Source organism: Paramormyrops kingsleyae, chromosome 18, assembly GCF_048594095.1.
Source record: "Paramormyrops kingsleyae isolate MSU_618 chromosome 18, PKINGS_0.4, whole genome shotgun sequence".
NCBI lineage: Eukaryota > Metazoa > Chordata > Actinopteri > Osteoglossiformes > Mormyridae > Paramormyrops > Paramormyrops kingsleyae.
The window spans coordinates 26,908,314-26,926,074 of NC_132814.1; the positions used below are offsets into that span (position 1 = coordinate 26,908,314).

The window sequence follows — 17,761 nt, forward strand, 5'->3', positions numbered from 1 at the left end:
TCACTCTCTTTCTTCACTGAGAGGCACTGAACACATGTTTTGCATTTCCTGTGTCCTCCTTGCAGCTGCGTACATATTAAAGCGTGCCAATTCTGTCCGACAGGAGCCTGCTGTCCCAGGCTGAATCTGGCCAGCTAAGGCCAACATGGTCAACAACCATCTACACCCCTCAGTTTCCAGTGAATCAAACTTTGAACTTGAAAAATAACTCTTATCGACTGAATATGTGCCCTTTGAAACACAGTCTATATCATGTATGTGAACAAATGATGGTTCTTAATTCTAAAAGTATAAAAAAAATATCCCATTAAAGTAGTGCAAATACTCTAGTTGAGTGCTGTTTCATGTCAGACACAACTTGGAAAGCCTATAGTCCAGGGGTCTCCAACTCCAGTCCTGGAGAGCATACCCGGCTTCAGATGAGCCACACCAGGTGGGACAAGCCAAGTGGGACAGAAAACCTACTGGATAGTAGCTCTCCAGGATCGGAGTTGGAGACCCCTGCTATAGTCAATGAAAGAATGAATGAAACATGAATGAATGAATGTTTCTCAATCTTGAATGAAAGAATCTTTCTCATGAGTAACATTTTAACATAAGAAACAAAAAATTAAGGACATTAATGGTTTTGGCATTTGGGTGTTCAGCTGTGAAATGTTTTGTAATTGCTATTCAAATTAATTGCACCCAAGAACCTAGTGTGAACAAATTACATTTTATTAATTAATTTTCAGGAAGAGGTGATCACATGACACACCTAGTAAGTGCTTCCTGAGTTACATGCCTGTTGGGAAATATACAGACACAAACGTCTTCTTCTCTAGCAGCAGGCAGCATGTACTGATGATACATTTGTCTGCACTGTACGGATTGTTAGATGTGCATTTGGTACACAAAGGAAATCTCAGTAATTGTTAATAAGATGTTTTGAGGGGGGGAAAAAAGCAGTGCGGAGGAAACATGGAAAAAAACAAAGTCATTTTTAAAAACGCTATTGTGATGAAGGACAATGAATTGACATACAGTATAACAAAGGTAAATATTGTAGTGTGAAAGAAATGGTGTTTGTCATCGCACTGCGCCCAGCTCCCTGAGCGACCTGTGAAAGCTGCACTTGAGCTATGAATTCCATTACATACAGCTCATTTATTGCAGGGCTTTGTCTTTTTAAATACCCTGTTCACATATCTAGTCTCCACATGGGCAACAAAGAAGGCTACGTAGTTTCAAAAGCTGGACCATCCTGGTGTTCCATCTGCAGATATAATGCAGCAAGAAACCAGACAAGAAAAGGATGTGGAGGGTCAAACAACCTTTCTCTGACTTCCAGAATAATGTGAAAGTGTCTTTACTATATCTGTCATATCAAGATTTTTAGCTGTCTCTTCTCGCTGTCAGAAACGTCCATCACTTTACAGAGGTTATAGGTAGAAAGTTCCTTGAAAGAATATGGACCATTGCTAAAAACTTCAGACTTTATAGTAGATGTTCGCTGGGCTCTGTGGGGGCATCTCTTGGACAATGTAGACTGGATGGCCATAGTCACCGCTCAGCTTCTCATAATGGGGGCAGTAGTTGTGTTCTGTAGTCCGTAACGGGATGATAATATCACTCGGCTCTGAGCCAGCATTCCCTGAGCACTTGGGACTAGCAAGCGAGCTGAGAGACAAGGCCGCTGTGCGTTGCTGAGTGTGCTTTCTTGCACGCTTCCTGATCTTGATGACCAGAATGATCAGGATGATGATGAATAGGAGGAAAATCACACAGCCTGCCCCAATGGCAGCAAACAGTGCAGGCTTGGAACCAAAGATGCTCTCTGCAGTCTTGGACTTCTTATCCTGGTCGGTAGTATCTGTTTGAAGAAAAGAAAGAATGAAAGAGTTACTTTTGTTGAGATATGAGCCATATAATCATGATTTATTTTGGAAAAATGGAAAACAAAATAACACCAACTAGCAAATAAAACTACAAATAGTTGAAAATAGTACAAAAGAAGGCATTCATTAAATTGATTTCCTTCAAGATCTTTCCTTATTCAAACTCATTTCTGTATGCAGATCACAAGTATATTATCTGTCACTAGGCGATTCTAAGATTATATTTGTATATTAACAAAGATTAAATACAGTACAGAACAATTTATTATCACAATGAAGGTTAAACTCTCTTAAATGACAAGGATGTGTGTTAAAATTCATCCATCAATCTTCTAACCATCTATCATGGCCAGAGTCATGCAGATTTGCATTGTAATTTCATCCACAAAGCAATTAAATCATGGATTGAATTCAGTAGTATGTTTTAATTAATCAATCAATAAATAAATCCATCCATCCATCATCAGCCACACCTGTATGTTTTTCTCATTTGAGCTTGATAGAAAGTTAGATCACCTGCAGGTTCATGAGCTGGAGGTTGTGATCATGACATGCTACATTATATTCTTTAATACTTTATTAGCATGCTTTAGTCTTTGGCAGCTGTCAAGTGGTTATTTTTGCATCTGATATTAAAGCAAATGTCTTGATATTTCTATTTTTTTTTGTTTATCTGTTTCTGCTAGAAAAAAATATATATAACACAGATGAGATGTTAAAATGGATGCAATTACGTTCCCAAGGGAAATTACCTTTGAAATTCTCACAGAAACTCAGCTTGATCTAAAAGACAGATCTTAGTTGAGGCTTTATCTTCACTGCAGGATACCTTGTAATTAGATTATTCATGTAAACAGCCTCTTCTTCCCAATGCAATTGATTATATGCATAATTTCAGTAAAAAATTTCAATTATTGTTAACTGATATTTCTATTTTAAATAGCACTATGTCCCTTATATTTAATTTACTTGAAACAATAAAGATAAAATTGAGACATTCATTATCTCTCCTGACCCTAATCCTGTGGGTCATTGTAAAAGGGGTGTAATCTATTTCAGCTATTTGTCACAGAAACTTACTCCATAAATGTACTGAGAGGCCAGAACTATATAACGATTAATGCCTTTTATGTATATACATTTTGTTTTGATCACGGCTGAGTTTCCAGCCTTATTTTGTTGCATATGAAAAGCAGACTGACAAAAGTCTCTAGCATGTTGCTCACTCCACACGTCACCACAAAAACTGTAGGAATATCCTGTTTTTTTCTTTCTTTTAACAATTAACAATTTTGTATGCACATTTTTGGCGGTTTAACTGGTTAAAGAGACTTTGCATGCATTCGGCTGCTTTTCAATACCAGGACCGTGCAGACAGGCATGATGAACTGTACTCTTTTATTACATTCCACTCCACCCAGGGGTATGAAGGAACTTAGGCAAGTTCTACCTTACTGCTTGTTGCAGCAACATTTCACTTTCCTAAGAGTAACTGGACACATAGGACAGTTCAAAACATGCGGAACATCAATAAAAATGGCTGTAGAAACCTTTGATTCAAAAGTGAACCACACTCAGAGAATCTTGGCAAAAGCCCAAAGGAGGAAAGAGGGAATATTTTACACATCTGATTTTCATTTGTCCCCCAGATTTCCCAGAGATTGAGGAAGAATGATTTTTTAAAAACCTTCATCAACTTCAACATTTTTCTTCTTAGTCTGACAAAAAAAGTTCTCGCTTAGTAATTTAACCTTGGAGAGCATACACAGAAATGAAAATGCCCAGAATGCAAATGCCAGGAATACCTTATTTTCCTGAATGACTCTAATGGTGCCGGATAATGTTATCCATAACCCCATCTTAGCACCACAGCTATGAATTTTAATTTTTTCTTCACCAGACTCGAGTAGCATGTCAATATAGATTATCAGTCAAACTAATTACAAAAACTGCAGCAGCAGACATTCTTGTGACCAGTAAATTATGTGAAGTTCACACATCAAATAAAAAGGACTCATTATGGGCTTCATGGTCATAATTATAAAACCAAAGAATGCTGACACTGATGTGAGTGATGGGTCCAAAAAACAAAATGCACAAGGTCATAGAAAAATGACAGCTACAGTGTAACGAGGTGGATGGAGCGAACGGTTCAGATGAGAGCCTTTTTACTTAGGAATTCTTAAGCATATCCTGGCTTTTACTCCCTCAGCCGAGAAATGTAGCTCATGTAACTAATATATTTGCGTGTCTGTATAACCACATCTACATTATATCCTCTCCTCTGTTACAATAATGATGTCTCAAAAAAAGCTGGATATTCAGTTTTAATCAGAGCTATACATTGTAAGTGCTTCCAGACGTATCCCTTGGAAAGTGGGCCATCTTTCAAAAAAATGACGTTCTCACCTTTACTGCCCTGGTCTACTGATATATCCTTCTGTCTCTTCTTGGCTGGGCTGTTGGTGGAGTCCTTTGCTTTGCTTTCGTAATCTTTCCTCGGCCTTTCAGTGTTCACTGGGTCTGGGAGTACTGTGTTGGGGTCTGCAACAATAAAACATTATTGCAATCAATGCATGCTTTTTGCTTTATGTATGGACATAGTTAAACTTAAAGTGCAGTATATACCATTAATGTGGATTTATAAATCAAGTGCAGTGCTTTTTGATGCAATTGCAAATGCTATTTGCAATAAAGAGCTTGAAATATTAAGTATTATAAGAGTGTTATCATAAGCAAATATATCAACACACAAATATCATAACCATAAAACCTAAAATAGCTAAATAAATAAACCTAAAATAATGCATTTAAATGTAATTTATTTCAACCTGTATTCAGACCCATGAATTAAAAGGATAATGGGGATGAATAATAAATTTGACCCACTCCTCTTGAAAAATCCTTTTCAGCTTCCATAGTGTCATGACTTGAAGGACGAAGGACTCGAGGGCAGGGGTTGTAGCAAAACAAAAGGGGGGTTACTGAACTCAAAAGAACAGAGGCTGGAAATAAATGGGATTGCGGGGATCACAAAATGGGAGGAGTGGAACAAGGAAGGGCACGGGCAACAAGAGAGTCAGTGACCGGACTGGGGAACACAGGACTGGGAGGCACGTATTATGGGACTAATCAGAGAACTAACGAGAGGCAGCTGGGAGTGATTTCCACATGAGGGTTACGAACGAGAGGGATAGGCGTAGCTTGTTAGGACCATGACAGGGAGGAGACGGGCAGGTTTATAACTCATAGTACTTCTAAATTCATAGATCAACCAATAACCTTGCCACTATGCTCTTGAATGAGCACATCAACATACTACAAAATATTGACATTCTCCATAGTTTAATTTATTTATAATTGTTTGTATTTTTATATGTTCATTTAGCATAAAATATAACACTAAATATTACCATATCTTTCTACATAGCCAAAATAACCATGTGATTCATCAATACAAGTGAAGCCAAAAGTATGTAAATCAGAAGCCAGATTACAATGAAAACAGATTACCCTGGATGGCATGGATTGCAATTTCACAATGCAGATTATCTGACTTGTGATGAGACAAAGGATATAAACACTGTTGCAGGTAATATATGTTAAAGTATTTTTTAATGTGATGTTTTAAATGGAGGCTCCATTCCCTTTGATAAAAAAATTCTGCTCCAATAACAAGTTTTCTGTTAGTATTGACATATTTATTTGTTTACAATTAAATGTGATTTAAAAATGAATTCACAACAGTAGCTAGGCTTCAACTGACAGTGATTTCTTACCACAGCAGTTTGCCTTGCTTAGTCTTTGGGGGACAGTGATTGAGGTGGTTAAAGGACAGAAAAACTCACTGAGACTGAAACAACATGACATAACATAACATCACAGCCTCCTGGCATATTTAGAAGGTCAACAAGAAAGATTCACTAATACATTTGGATTTGTTAGGCTATTTAGGAATATAAAATGTAGCTGTGTTTGTTAACAAAGGGAAGTTTTCCAAATCTGAAAATAAATGGATATGAATTTGCTGTTCCAACATCTGAACTGATCTTCTAGATTCCTTGCTGTAAAATTACTAGATGACTCCAGTTTCCAAACTAAAAACAATATATAATATATATTGTTTGTATGTTATATTGTATATTACTATATATGTATGTAAAGGAGTGAGTTGTCTAGGGCCAATTTTTGGTGAAATCACCCTTTTGCAGGGGGTGTGTGGAAGTCTAGTAGGGAGTACCCTTTGCGGAAGAGAAAGTCTCCTCTGGTGACACCCACACTTGACGTTGCATAAAAGGTTCCTCTTAAGTGATGACATCATAAAAAGAGGCGACGCATGGTAAGTCACTGAGGATGCAAGTGTGTCCCAATACGCTTTTTGAATGTGCTACTTTTCTCGCTCAGTCACTTGTTCCTTCCCTCATCAGCTTCATGAACTTTTAAATTTAGACATCAAGTCATTCAGGGAGAGAGCGAAATACCTCTTAAAAATCTTTGCTCATACAATTCTCCTATTTGGGAATCTAATTACTGCATGCGTTAAGGATTAAATAAATGATAATACAATATGACTTTAGTTATCCTGCAAGGATTTACAGATAACAGTAATAAATTCATGGTTAAATACAGCTACCCACAGCCGTAGTCACTCATATTTCACTGATTTCAAATACTGTAGGAGAAGTAACTCACCCTGGCCAACTTTCATGATGATCTTCATGGAGTGACTGCTGCACACTCCGCCTTCCCTGTTCTCTAGCCCTTCCAAGGTCCCGTTCGATGTAGCTGCAATGAATGATAAACGTCCTGTTAGTTGATACTCAAAAAATAATCAGAACCATAGACAAACTAGTCTGGCACTTACTGTATGGCAGTCATGACCCCCAAATAAACACACAGGATATATATACATAGATTGATAGAAATCAACAGAACAACATTTCCGAAAAACATTGGCAGTCAGTGGTCTCGGAAGGTGTTACACCCTACTGGATAACCAAAATGTTCCCACACCGCTGACATGAATGTGACTGCGGGGCTGCAGTCTCAGGGATATTATTCATCTTGGGCTAATGAACTAGCCTAGCTTTTAGCACAGGCATGATCACCCAATAACCAGTGTACAAAAAGTCATGTGACACATGGAGTTGGAAGACTATAAAAGATGTACTGTGTAATATTTACAAAATGTACAGCTTGCCTTTAAATAGCATATTTTCATGGTTTACATGTTTTATAGTGTTAATTGCAAGATGAAAAATTCTTCCTCCTGCAGCTGGAGAGCTGAGACTCACTGTTATGAGCGGCACGTCACCTCAGAATATACAGCACTGGGGGTATTCATCCATCGAGGGATCAACAGGCTGCACCTGCAGCAGCAGGTTGGCACTGGGGGGGATTGGTTTCAGAACCAATAACCCCCCCTAATATATTCATATGACAGCAAAATGGGGTTGAAAGTGGGTTGAAGAGTTCAGTTGCCACTAACAGTTTTGTGATTGAAACTGCACCACAGTCATGCAGCAGCTTTCAAGGAAATTTTGAAAATGTGGATTTTTAAGAAGGAGTTGTTTAAGTTTCACGGAATTGTAATTCAGTATGTAGAATCTGTCATTTTTGTTTTCTCTCTGCTCCTTATTTCTTTTCAATTTTAATCAGTCAATTTTATTTTGTGTGGCACATTTTCACATCACATTATCCCTGCCTAAAGCTCCTTTCCTTGATCTTACTCCTCCCTACAGGAATGTACCAAGCAATTGACCAGGCGAGGTTTGCCAGCAGCAATTACAGCAAGCAGAAAATGCCGTGGGCTTAACCTTCTTTTTTGCAAGCCCTGTAATTAGTGACAGAGTGGCACAGTAGGCTAAAAACCTGATCTTAGAGCAACAGTTTTCCTAAAATCAAACACCACTGAGAAGCTCATGGTGGGGAGGGGGGGGGTTCGGTTTTAGCACTGTTAGTTTTGCATGTTGAAAAAGGACAACCAAAAACAAGCATCTCTTATCCAATTTGAAAGAAAACAACACAGGCATTAAGTCATCATAATGATGTCTTCAGACTGTGAAACAGAGGGGCGTTTCTGCTCATGAGAAATCCACTGCCTGTTCTCCTCTACGGTCCCTGTCACGACTCCATGGTTATTTGTGCTCCTCCCAAAGTCCTCCATCTTAACAGCCTTGTACCCACTCCCACCTTTTGACGAATGACTGCCTTATTAAATCGCCCAGACTCCACCCTCATTAGCCAGTGTAAATGAGTCCTTAAAAAATGTTCAACTAATAAGATCCTACTCCATAAGACTCAAAGCCGTCTCTGTGCAGCAGTGGCACTAGGGCCGGCAACAAAGAGAGCAGGTCTCCTTCAGGGAAGCTGTATCCCACTAGATAAGTGCTACCTCCATGACATACGGAGTCGCAGGCTCGTTAACCTCCTTTCTCCTTGTGTTTTTTCATTCTACCCGACTACCAGCATTCCACACTCTGAGGTTTCTACAAATGCGCCGTAAGGCGTATAGAAAAGGCCTTTGAAGACCAGATACTTTTTCCCTGTGTTCCCTCACAGAAGGTGACAGAGTAGATCACAGTTTGCTTCACAGTTCTTGCACCTAGACGGATTGAGAGATTACAGAAGATCAATTAAAGGCATGAGAAATATGAGGAATACTTTTCGATCCAGGCACGATAAATTACTTTATTTATGATTATGTTTTTTGATAAAAAACCATGAACATGAGATGTCAGTACAGCATAAACTGACAAATTGAGTAATATTTGTATGATTTTTCTTGTTTTGATAATGGTTTGATGGCTAAATCAAATCTGTATTCCCTGCTTACACTAATAACACGAGGACACCAAAAAAATCACTGCAAACCAAGCTCCACCTCTTGCGGCTGGACTGAATGGACAGCTGTACTGCCTGACTTATCTAAGTAGCCATTTTCATTATATTTTTAAAAGACAGCTAGACACAAACTCCATATACAGGTGTGAATATCACATCAGAAAGCAGCACAAAGACGTTTAAGCGTATTACAAAGACATCATCACCTCCGCTATGTACATTTTAGCAATGATACACCAATAGCAAATGAAATCTTTAAAATCTTCTCAGATAAATGCACAAAAAACGGTGCCCAGGGGCCCTATTGCTCATAATGGGCTAGCACTCAAAAATAATCACTGATTCAATATGCGGATAAAACTGTTAGCTAAAATGACTAAAAGTAGCCCAATCAAGAAAAATAAATACAGAATATATGTTGCTTAGCACCCTGTGTCCATTATGTCATTTCATATTGATGATGCTAAAAGGCATTTATCTCGGTTGAGTTTTCTTTCTTACCAACTGCATAGTAATGTTAGGAAAAATTAAAAGTGGCAACATAACAATTGGTTGTTTGATGGACATTAAAGGCAGGATAGGATTTTGGCATTCTGAAATAATCGGGTTCCTGGACAAAAATCTCTGGAGCTTCCTATTGTTCCCCTGGTGAAATGCGGCTCCTTTCTCTGTGTGCGATCTCTCCCATTCCACCACCGTTCAATGGGGAGGTAGAGAATGAGGAGCGCATGGCTCCCAGTTCGTATTAGATCTGAGCGCACAAGAAATGTAAAGAAGAACAATCAATAGCTAACACCAATTAACAAGAGAACAAATCATGCTTTAGTTTCCCAAATGCTTGTTTAACGGTCTATTTGCAGACAGCCGGGTGTTGAGCAGAAGCGGATCAGCAGCCTGAATGATGTCACCACTATTAAGATGCACGATTCTGGGAGAGATGCCAGATTCCATCCAAATTGTCATGCAGAAAACCAGGGGGTTGTGGTAGTACTAAGCAGCAGGATGGCTCAAGATGACCCCACTGCATCACAGCTATGTTACATTGTACGAGTTGGACCAGAGTAAAATGAAAACAAAACAAAAAAACGCATTAGGCATATTCAAGAAGGGAATATATTTCAGTTGAATCATCCCGAACTGAGCACTAATTTCAGCAAGCCATACAAATGTTTTAATGCGATAATGCCCAGTGACTATACATCATAGCTTGCTGAGCTTAGGAGGTCAATTCATACTGTGTGAAAGACAGCTTTGAACCTGCCATGAGATATGAAACGTCCCAGGAAAGCTCTCTCTCTCTCTCTGTCTATATATATATATTGTGTGTGTGTGTGTGTGTGTACATATATATATATACATATACACAGTGCAGTTTTTAGAAGATCATCAGCAAAGTTTCACAAAAAGAAGTGGAAAGACAAAAAGCATAAGAACATAAGAAATTTACATTCGGCCCATTAAGCTCGTTTGGGGAGAACTTAACTAATAGCGCAGAGTTGTTAAACTAATATTGAAATGACCATTTCGCTGAACAGCATCCAGACCTGTTAGGATCTTCCTTTGAGTGCAGTAATCCATTTCTTGACTAACACAAGAAATATATACTTAGTTGAATATTACTCCCAAAACAAAAGTAAGACTCCAAACATGTTGTTATGACCAGCACGTCACCTCAGAATATTTTTATATGAATATATAACACTGGGGGGTGTCCATTGGGCAGTGTGGCATACTGAACGATGCTGGTAAACCATGGTGGTGTTTGGCCATTGTAAGGACTATCAATAAAGGATCATCACCGTTAGAAGGAAGCAGCCACATCTTCCTGCAGATGAGATGCTTGGGTCTGCTGAGCGCTACAATGTTTAACCTTTTTCCAACATAAGATGAATTTGAGGGTGATGCTGCTAATTAACCCGATAAGAAAAAGACAAATTAAGTCTGTGTCCATTCGCAATACTTATACTGGAACACAAAGCAGCTAATATATGCATGTAATTAATTACCCATGAATAAGTGCACTGCAAGCATAACTGTGAGAATTAATTTAAGTAAAACATGTTCATTCATAATCTAACTTTTGTTTCCCCACAATATTAGTTTAAAACATGCTAAATCTTGCCTATGGAAAAAAGACTGAAAGGGGTAGGTAGGTTATTAGGAAGATAGGTCTTGGACATTAAATTTACATTTAGTTTACACTAAGATATTATTCCAGGCAAGGATGTCAATAAAATACATTTTTTGTGTATTGCTTAAGTTGTTAAATAGTAATTCAGGCTGCCTACTGATTGGTCCTTCAATGAGTACCTGCAAATATTTTACTGCTGCATGAAAATGAATGGTCAGTTGATCCTCATTGGTTAAAACTGTAGGAAAAATAGAATGAAATTAATTGAGGACTGTGGTTTAAAGCTGTCATTACATGTGCATCAGAACAAACTAGGTTTTCAATTATGGGTTTTATAAATTCTGAATTTTACTGGTTTATGGTACTTTCTACCTGCATTGACAGGCAAAGGCAGCATAGGACTGAGCAAGCTTGAACAGCAATCATGGTTCTGCAAAGCAGGGGAATCTGCAAGCAAAAGGGGATGCAAACACCTGTGAAAGTCATCCTAGTAGGATGGGAGAGGGCCGGAGGTGGTGGCGGAATTTTCTTGTGGTGACGTGAGGAATGCTAGAAATGAATGAGTCATTAACACAGCCCTTTAGTCTTCACACCCAGGCACTGAAAAACCAAAGTCTGTCCCTGCTTGTCATGTCACAGAGCGAGCACAAGGTTTACAAAGGAACTAGGTGTCCTGCCCCAATCGTCCGCTCCTTCCGTGTGCCACACCCCCTCATTAACCTCGTGTGGATTCCCCGTGTTTACCAGCTGTTTCTCTTTGTTGTTAATTAGTCCTGTGTATATAAGTCTTCGTTAAAGTGTGTTTCCCCAGTCCGGTCAATGCATTGTTGCTCTGCGTTTGTTGCCTGTTCCTTTTCACTACCATTCTAATAAATCCCGCATTCCCCGATCTTCCGTCTCCCTGCTCATGCTTCCCCGGTCGGTGTTCGTGACACTAGGCTTACCTTCGAGATTTCAAACTTTTATTTGCTTCATCTTAATTTTATCACTTGTGCAACAACCGCATATCATTGGTTGCATGCTGTAAACTACTCAGGACAGATCATAAGAATCTAAATTGAACTTCTTCATGGAAGAAAAGTCTTATTTCAGCGTCAGATTCATGGCATTCTTTCATACTGTATATTAGCTCTGAGTGAAAAACCTGCAGTTTAAATCCCACCATTCACCATTCGTGCAAAACTAGAGCTGCTTGGAAAGATGCATTACGACAACTCGATTATTAAAGTGATGATTCAGCTGTCTGTAGCAGACGTTTTGACAATTTTCACTGGTTTGTTCTACCTGCTTAATAATTAAAAAATTTATGTTTTGAGATTCCTGTTTGTTTTTGTTGTTATTAATCAGGATGAATAAACCAATCAAAATGGCAGAAAAATAAAAAAATCAACCCAAGAGAAGGTCTGCTATTGTTTAAAAAATTTTGCAGAAACTGTGGTGGGGTCCCAACGCTCCAAGGGTAACTTCAAACTTCATCAGATCAGATACACTTATCCAGTGTGCTGGTAAACTGAGCCAAAAGTTTGGAACAAGATTTCATAGCTGCCACGAGATTAGAAAGGACTTCAACTTTCCCGACAAAATTAAGGGTGACCTTTAAATCCTGAGGTCCAGCTGCACCATGGGAGCTGGGAGCCATGAATCAGTGGGGGGCAGCATCCAGGCCCAATTTGGCCATTTTCTCTCACATCAGACAGTACACGGGTCTGGGGAAGCAGCTTTTATATGTCTAAGTGAGTAAATCAGACACCTTAGCAATATGCATCATTCCAAGAGAGGTGGAACAGAAACCCTGTTTAAAAAGCCTGGTTCCTAAAACAGAAGATGTTGACTTGCTATAATATTACTGTTTAAAAATCAACCTGTAACTTTATAACCCTCAGTTCAGTGATGTTGTCATGGTGTAGTAGAAGGGTCAACAATTGCTTCAGCAATAGAGTTTTAGGTTATGAAACAAGCATCTTTCAAACTGCCATATTTATTCATATTCAGTAAACCCAAAAGCTTTGCCCAGCATAAGATTTGTCAACTGCAGAACTGGATTTGAGTGCAAGTGCGGGCTAGAATTCTGTATCTATGCTTCATTGGGTTTCATCTGGCTACTCTACAGTACCCCCTCCCAAATCCCAAAATCATATTGGTGACATTAATAAGTCTTGAACAGCTTTTGCTGGTGAGTGTGTTCCATTGTCTTGGGCAGGTAAAAAAGCTCAGGGATGCTACACAGCAGGACTAAGTATTTTATGGGGGAAAAACATTAATTGACCTCAACATTTCATTTTTGTCATTCTGAAGTTTTAAAAACATCCATTGAATTCCAGTCTGAGTGTAGCCCTAGTTACATACAAAAGGCCGTGTCCTGTAATTGACATTTAAAAATGATGCACAAGCATGAGTCCTGAGAGATAAATACCTTGGACTGAATTCATTTTCAACCTCTATAGTGGATTTTCTGGAAACAAAGTGGGAGATTGAGGAGCCCTGAACATTGACTTTGGCCAACTCTCTAGCACTCTTAACTGGAACAAAAGCAGCTGTCAAGGAGAATGACACAAAAGGCACTGCACTTTTTCTGTAATCCTCTTCTGAGACCTTTCTAGAGGCTGAGAGATTTTATTCTTCTACAAGCAAGCAAACTTTGCAGAAAATATGCAAGAATACCGAAGGAAATGCATTGTATAGTTAAAGCACATACTGTAATTAATTGTTATTGCACTGAATACAGCTGTACCATGCAGGGTGGCTTTCAACAAGTATGGGAAATGTCTTTGGGTCTGTATGCTTACTGCAGTTAACTAAAGTGAACTAGAACTATGTAACTAATTCAATCTGGGTTGTAGAAATACAAATACATACAGGAAACAAACTGGTATATATTTTTAGTAGGGCTGTGAATCAATTAAAAAACAGTATTCTGTGATAAATTACAATTCATTACAATTGTGGATCACAGTTCACTTTTAAGTATCTTTCTAATGTTATAAGTATACTAAATTAGCAAATTCAGACTAACTCATTGTAAATTCACATATCAATTTTTCTCAATTTAAAATATTGCTCTAAATATTTGGAGATTATATAGTTTACTAATATTATTAATTACTAAACTATATAATAAATACATGTAGAGTGAATTGTTAAATTGATGTAAATGTATTAAGCTTTTAACCAACAATTAGCATATGTGGACACCTGTACAAAATACATAATTATGCTGAGAAAGAGATTACCTGTAAAGGTCTTATTTCAAGGGGTAGCCGTGCCCTACATACATGTATGTACATACATACATACATACATACTTGCTCACTCGCTCGCTCACTCACTCACTCTATCTATCTCCCACAAGTCACCCATTACTACATTTCACCAGTAGCTTCACTTTTGTTCTCACCTTGAAGCTGATCTCCCAGTCTGAGCTGCTTTATCCTTTTTAACCAGCTTTACAATGTGCTGTTAAGTCCAATCCCCACAAAACAAATACTAAAGCAATTTCTGACTGAACAAAATTAACAGTAGAATGAAAACTTTTAATAAATGTTCCCTTAAAATAGCAGAACAACACATTTAAAATACAGGAAGGAAAAAAAGCAATTTAGTAACACTTTACTTGAGGGGGCACGAATAATGTAGTAGTACGCCCTTACTTAATGTGTTATTTACCCAGAAATGTGTTAGCTATGGACTGATCCCATATTCATTCATGGTTCACAGTTCACATATTTCATGCAGTTACCATATTTCTTTATGATTGAGAAGTAACTGAGCCTCGAGTGCCCCCTTAAGTAAATTGTTACCAACAATTTTGCTGTTATTGAGACTATTAAAATAAGCACAGCTGGAAACTATTTACTGTGAAGTGTACTCCTTATACTAGGTAAATTGTGGCTAATTGATATTCCAGAAAACCTAAAATTCCTGAAAGTGTTCCACAATGTCTCTGATTATGCTGTTGCTTTGTTTGCCTGGTTTATTATCAGCTACGGCAGAAAAACAAACAATTAAAGACACATATGTATTCAAACACACGCACGACACACACGTGTGCAAATGCTTGTAGCAATACAGCCAGACAACAATATACCACTGTCTTGCTTCTGAAAACATCTGTGATCTATTCTGAGAATTTGCAATCTGATATTTCAATTGGACCTAAATAGCCTTTGATGACGAGCACAGAAATGTGTCACGCAAAGGCTTCTGCCCGGCAGGGAAGTCATTTAATAAAAGGCCCCATTAATATCCTCAGACAAATCACATCTTTCCAGTACCAATCTCCTTCTATACCCCAATGTGTTACTTATGACTGATTCACAAGTGATTTTTTAAATTGACAAAGTAGAATCTTAGAGAGGAATTCCAAAAATTAAATTCATTTGGTTTATAACCAAACAATCTTCTAAGTATCCAGAAAAATATAATGTTTAGTGAAGGTATATGATATGTATGAAGTGTCCTTATACCATCCGTATACAATAAAGTATAATATAGTGGAATTAAATCAGATTCCTCTAGGCTGATGGGACAGCATACACACAAACAGACTGTATTGCTGAATGCCCTATAAATCAATGTCATCAACACTGAAAAAAACAACAGTTCTGTAATCATAATATTTATATTCAAACAGAATGGCCAACCCGCTCCTAAGCATCTCACTAAGTCCAGGTTTCCTTTGGATCCGAGGTGCTATTAAAAGTCACTTACTGTTGTTTGAAATAGTGATTTTATGTTACCTACTACTACCAGGTTCTTGCAAGCCAGGAAACTAAACATCGATTTGGATAATAACCCTTGCATTTTCTGTAAGTGCTCATCCAGGATCTTGGTAAGCACACAGCCATTCCCAGGAACCAGGGCGTGAGGCAGGGGGTGACTGGGCTGGGATGGCAGCCCAGTACGCACAGTCACACACCACGGCCAGCTCACAGGCGTCATCTCACCTAAACACATATTTTTAGACTGAGGAAAAGTACAATGGCCAAGTACCTGAGAAGAAACAATGTGAAACATGGGAGACTGTGCAAACTCCATGTAATGAGCAGGAATCCAGGCCAGAAGCTTGCTGGGGTCACAGTTCTACTCCATGTATGTCCTACTCTGTACTATGTAATATTAATATTAATAATAAGAAGATGAAAAGAAAAACGTAATATTCATATCACATAAAATATCATTTTAATGCCAATGTATGATTGCATGACCATTTCTATAAAAAAAGTATAGCTGTTCAAAGAATGTCTAAAACGTATTGTGCAAAACAGCACCACCCGTAGATTGAAAGGAATTTCAGTGAAGGAAAACATTTTCCGTCCAAAGCTAATGGATTTCAACGTATTTCTTATCACCTTCAATTTAGTAGCTGATTGGTTCGTTATGGAATGTGACATGTTTTTTAAACCCACCTAGTGAAGCAGCGCCAAACCTAGTCTTTCCAATTATGCATGGTCTTGCGTGTTCTCGAAGATTATTGACTTCAGAATGACAACTGTTCAGCCGTAAGGCAAGATAAACTCACTCGTTTGCCAGTATTCCTTGTTGGTTTCTGGACAAGGAATTGATCAAGTCTACATATAAGACCCAAAAGTTAAAAGGACTTTGATTTGGAAATAATTTCTTGATGATCGTAGCTAATTCCTAGAATATACTGTATTGAAAATAAGAATGTTAACTTTTTGTTCAGTGTTTTTTTTTTATTATACAAAAGGAAAATGTCAATGCAATTGTACAATGAAATCTTTTGGGAAAAATGAGGATTAGAGTTTGCATCTGTCATACATACATGTTCGCCATGATCTGTGGTAGATGGGTGCTGGCCTCCCTTATTATATTCAGATTGAAAGTGGCAACTTCAGTGAGGACTGATAAGTTTGATTGATGAAGGGGGCGTGTCTCTAGTTAACCTAACAGCGATACGATCTTGAAAAAGCTGATTGATGCAATTTAATTCCCAGCCTAACAGGAGCTGGCATATAGGATACACAACAAGTGAGTGAAGACTCAACAAATAAGATGAAACAAAGAAAACTACAGGGAATTTACAAGTGCGCTGTCCCACTACAGAGATGTTCTGGCTTTTCTTGGTGTGTTTGTATTGCACATGTAGATGTTCTGACTTTTGTTGGTGTGTTTGTATTGCACATGTAGATGTTCTGACTTTTCTTGGTGTGTTTGTATTGCACATGTAGATGTTCTGACTTTTCTTGGTGTGTTTGTATTGCACATGTAGATGTTCTGACTTTTCTTGGTGTGTTTGTATTGCACATGTAGATGTTCTGACTTTTCTTGGTGTGTTTGTATTGCACATGTAGATGTTCTGACTTTTGTTGGTGTGTTTGTATTGCACATGTAGATGTTCTGACTTTTGTTGGTGTGTTTGTATTGCACATGTAGATGTTCTGACTTTTGTTGGTGTCTTTGTATTGCACATGTAGATGTTCTGACTTTTGTTGGTGTGTTTGTATTGCACATGTAGAGCACAACAGGAGTTTGCAGCTGTATAACATACTTACCCTCCTGAGACCCCACCCATTCATTTATGTCCATTTTAGTGGACATTTTGTTTTTGCATCTTTTCACTGATGTAAGGAAACATATTTATTGCGGTTGTACACTAAAGAGGACATGCTGTGAAATTAAAAATTTAAATAAATTAGAAAAAAGATGTCTTATTTCCTCCAAAGACATAGAAAATCACAATTAACCTAAAACTGAAGGACACTTTTTTCCTTGGGTCTCAGAAAGTTATACACTATATGGACAGAAGTATTGGGACACCTGCCCATTGCACCAACATGACATCCCTTTCTAAATCCATAGGAATCATTATGAAGTTGCCCCCCCCCCCTTGCAGCTATAACAGCTGCCACGCTTTTGGGAAGGCTTTCCACAGCATTTTGGAGGGTGTCTG

The 17,761-nt window shown here is 38.2% G+C and overlaps 1 protein-coding gene and 1 long non-coding RNA gene across 2 annotated transcripts in view; one reads left to right on the plus strand and one right to left on the minus strand.

The window, feature by feature from the left end:
* Positions 1 to 696: 696 nt before the first annotated feature.
* Positions 697 to 17,761, minus strand: part of LOC111835533 (ephrin-B1-like) — a 59,106-nt gene continuing 42,041 nt past the window's right edge. The window contains exons 3-5 of the mRNA XM_023795969.2: positions 6,570 to 6,662; positions 4,287 to 4,421; positions 697 to 1,852 (exon numbers count right to left, since the gene is read on the minus strand). Coding sequence (XP_023651737.1) covers positions 1,470 to 1,852; positions 4,287 to 4,421; positions 6,570 to 6,662 — 611 coding nt within the window. The 3' untranslated portion in view covers positions 697 to 1,469. The remainder of the gene's footprint in view (positions 1,853 to 4,286; positions 4,422 to 6,569; positions 6,663 to 17,761) is intronic.
* Positions 5,648 to 8,646, plus strand: LOC111835534 (uncharacterized). The gene is made up of 4 exons (XR_002836248.2): positions 5,648 to 5,782; positions 6,089 to 6,216; positions 7,153 to 7,258; positions 7,619 to 8,646. It is a non-coding gene; the product is annotated as an uncharacterized lncRNA (long non-coding RNA).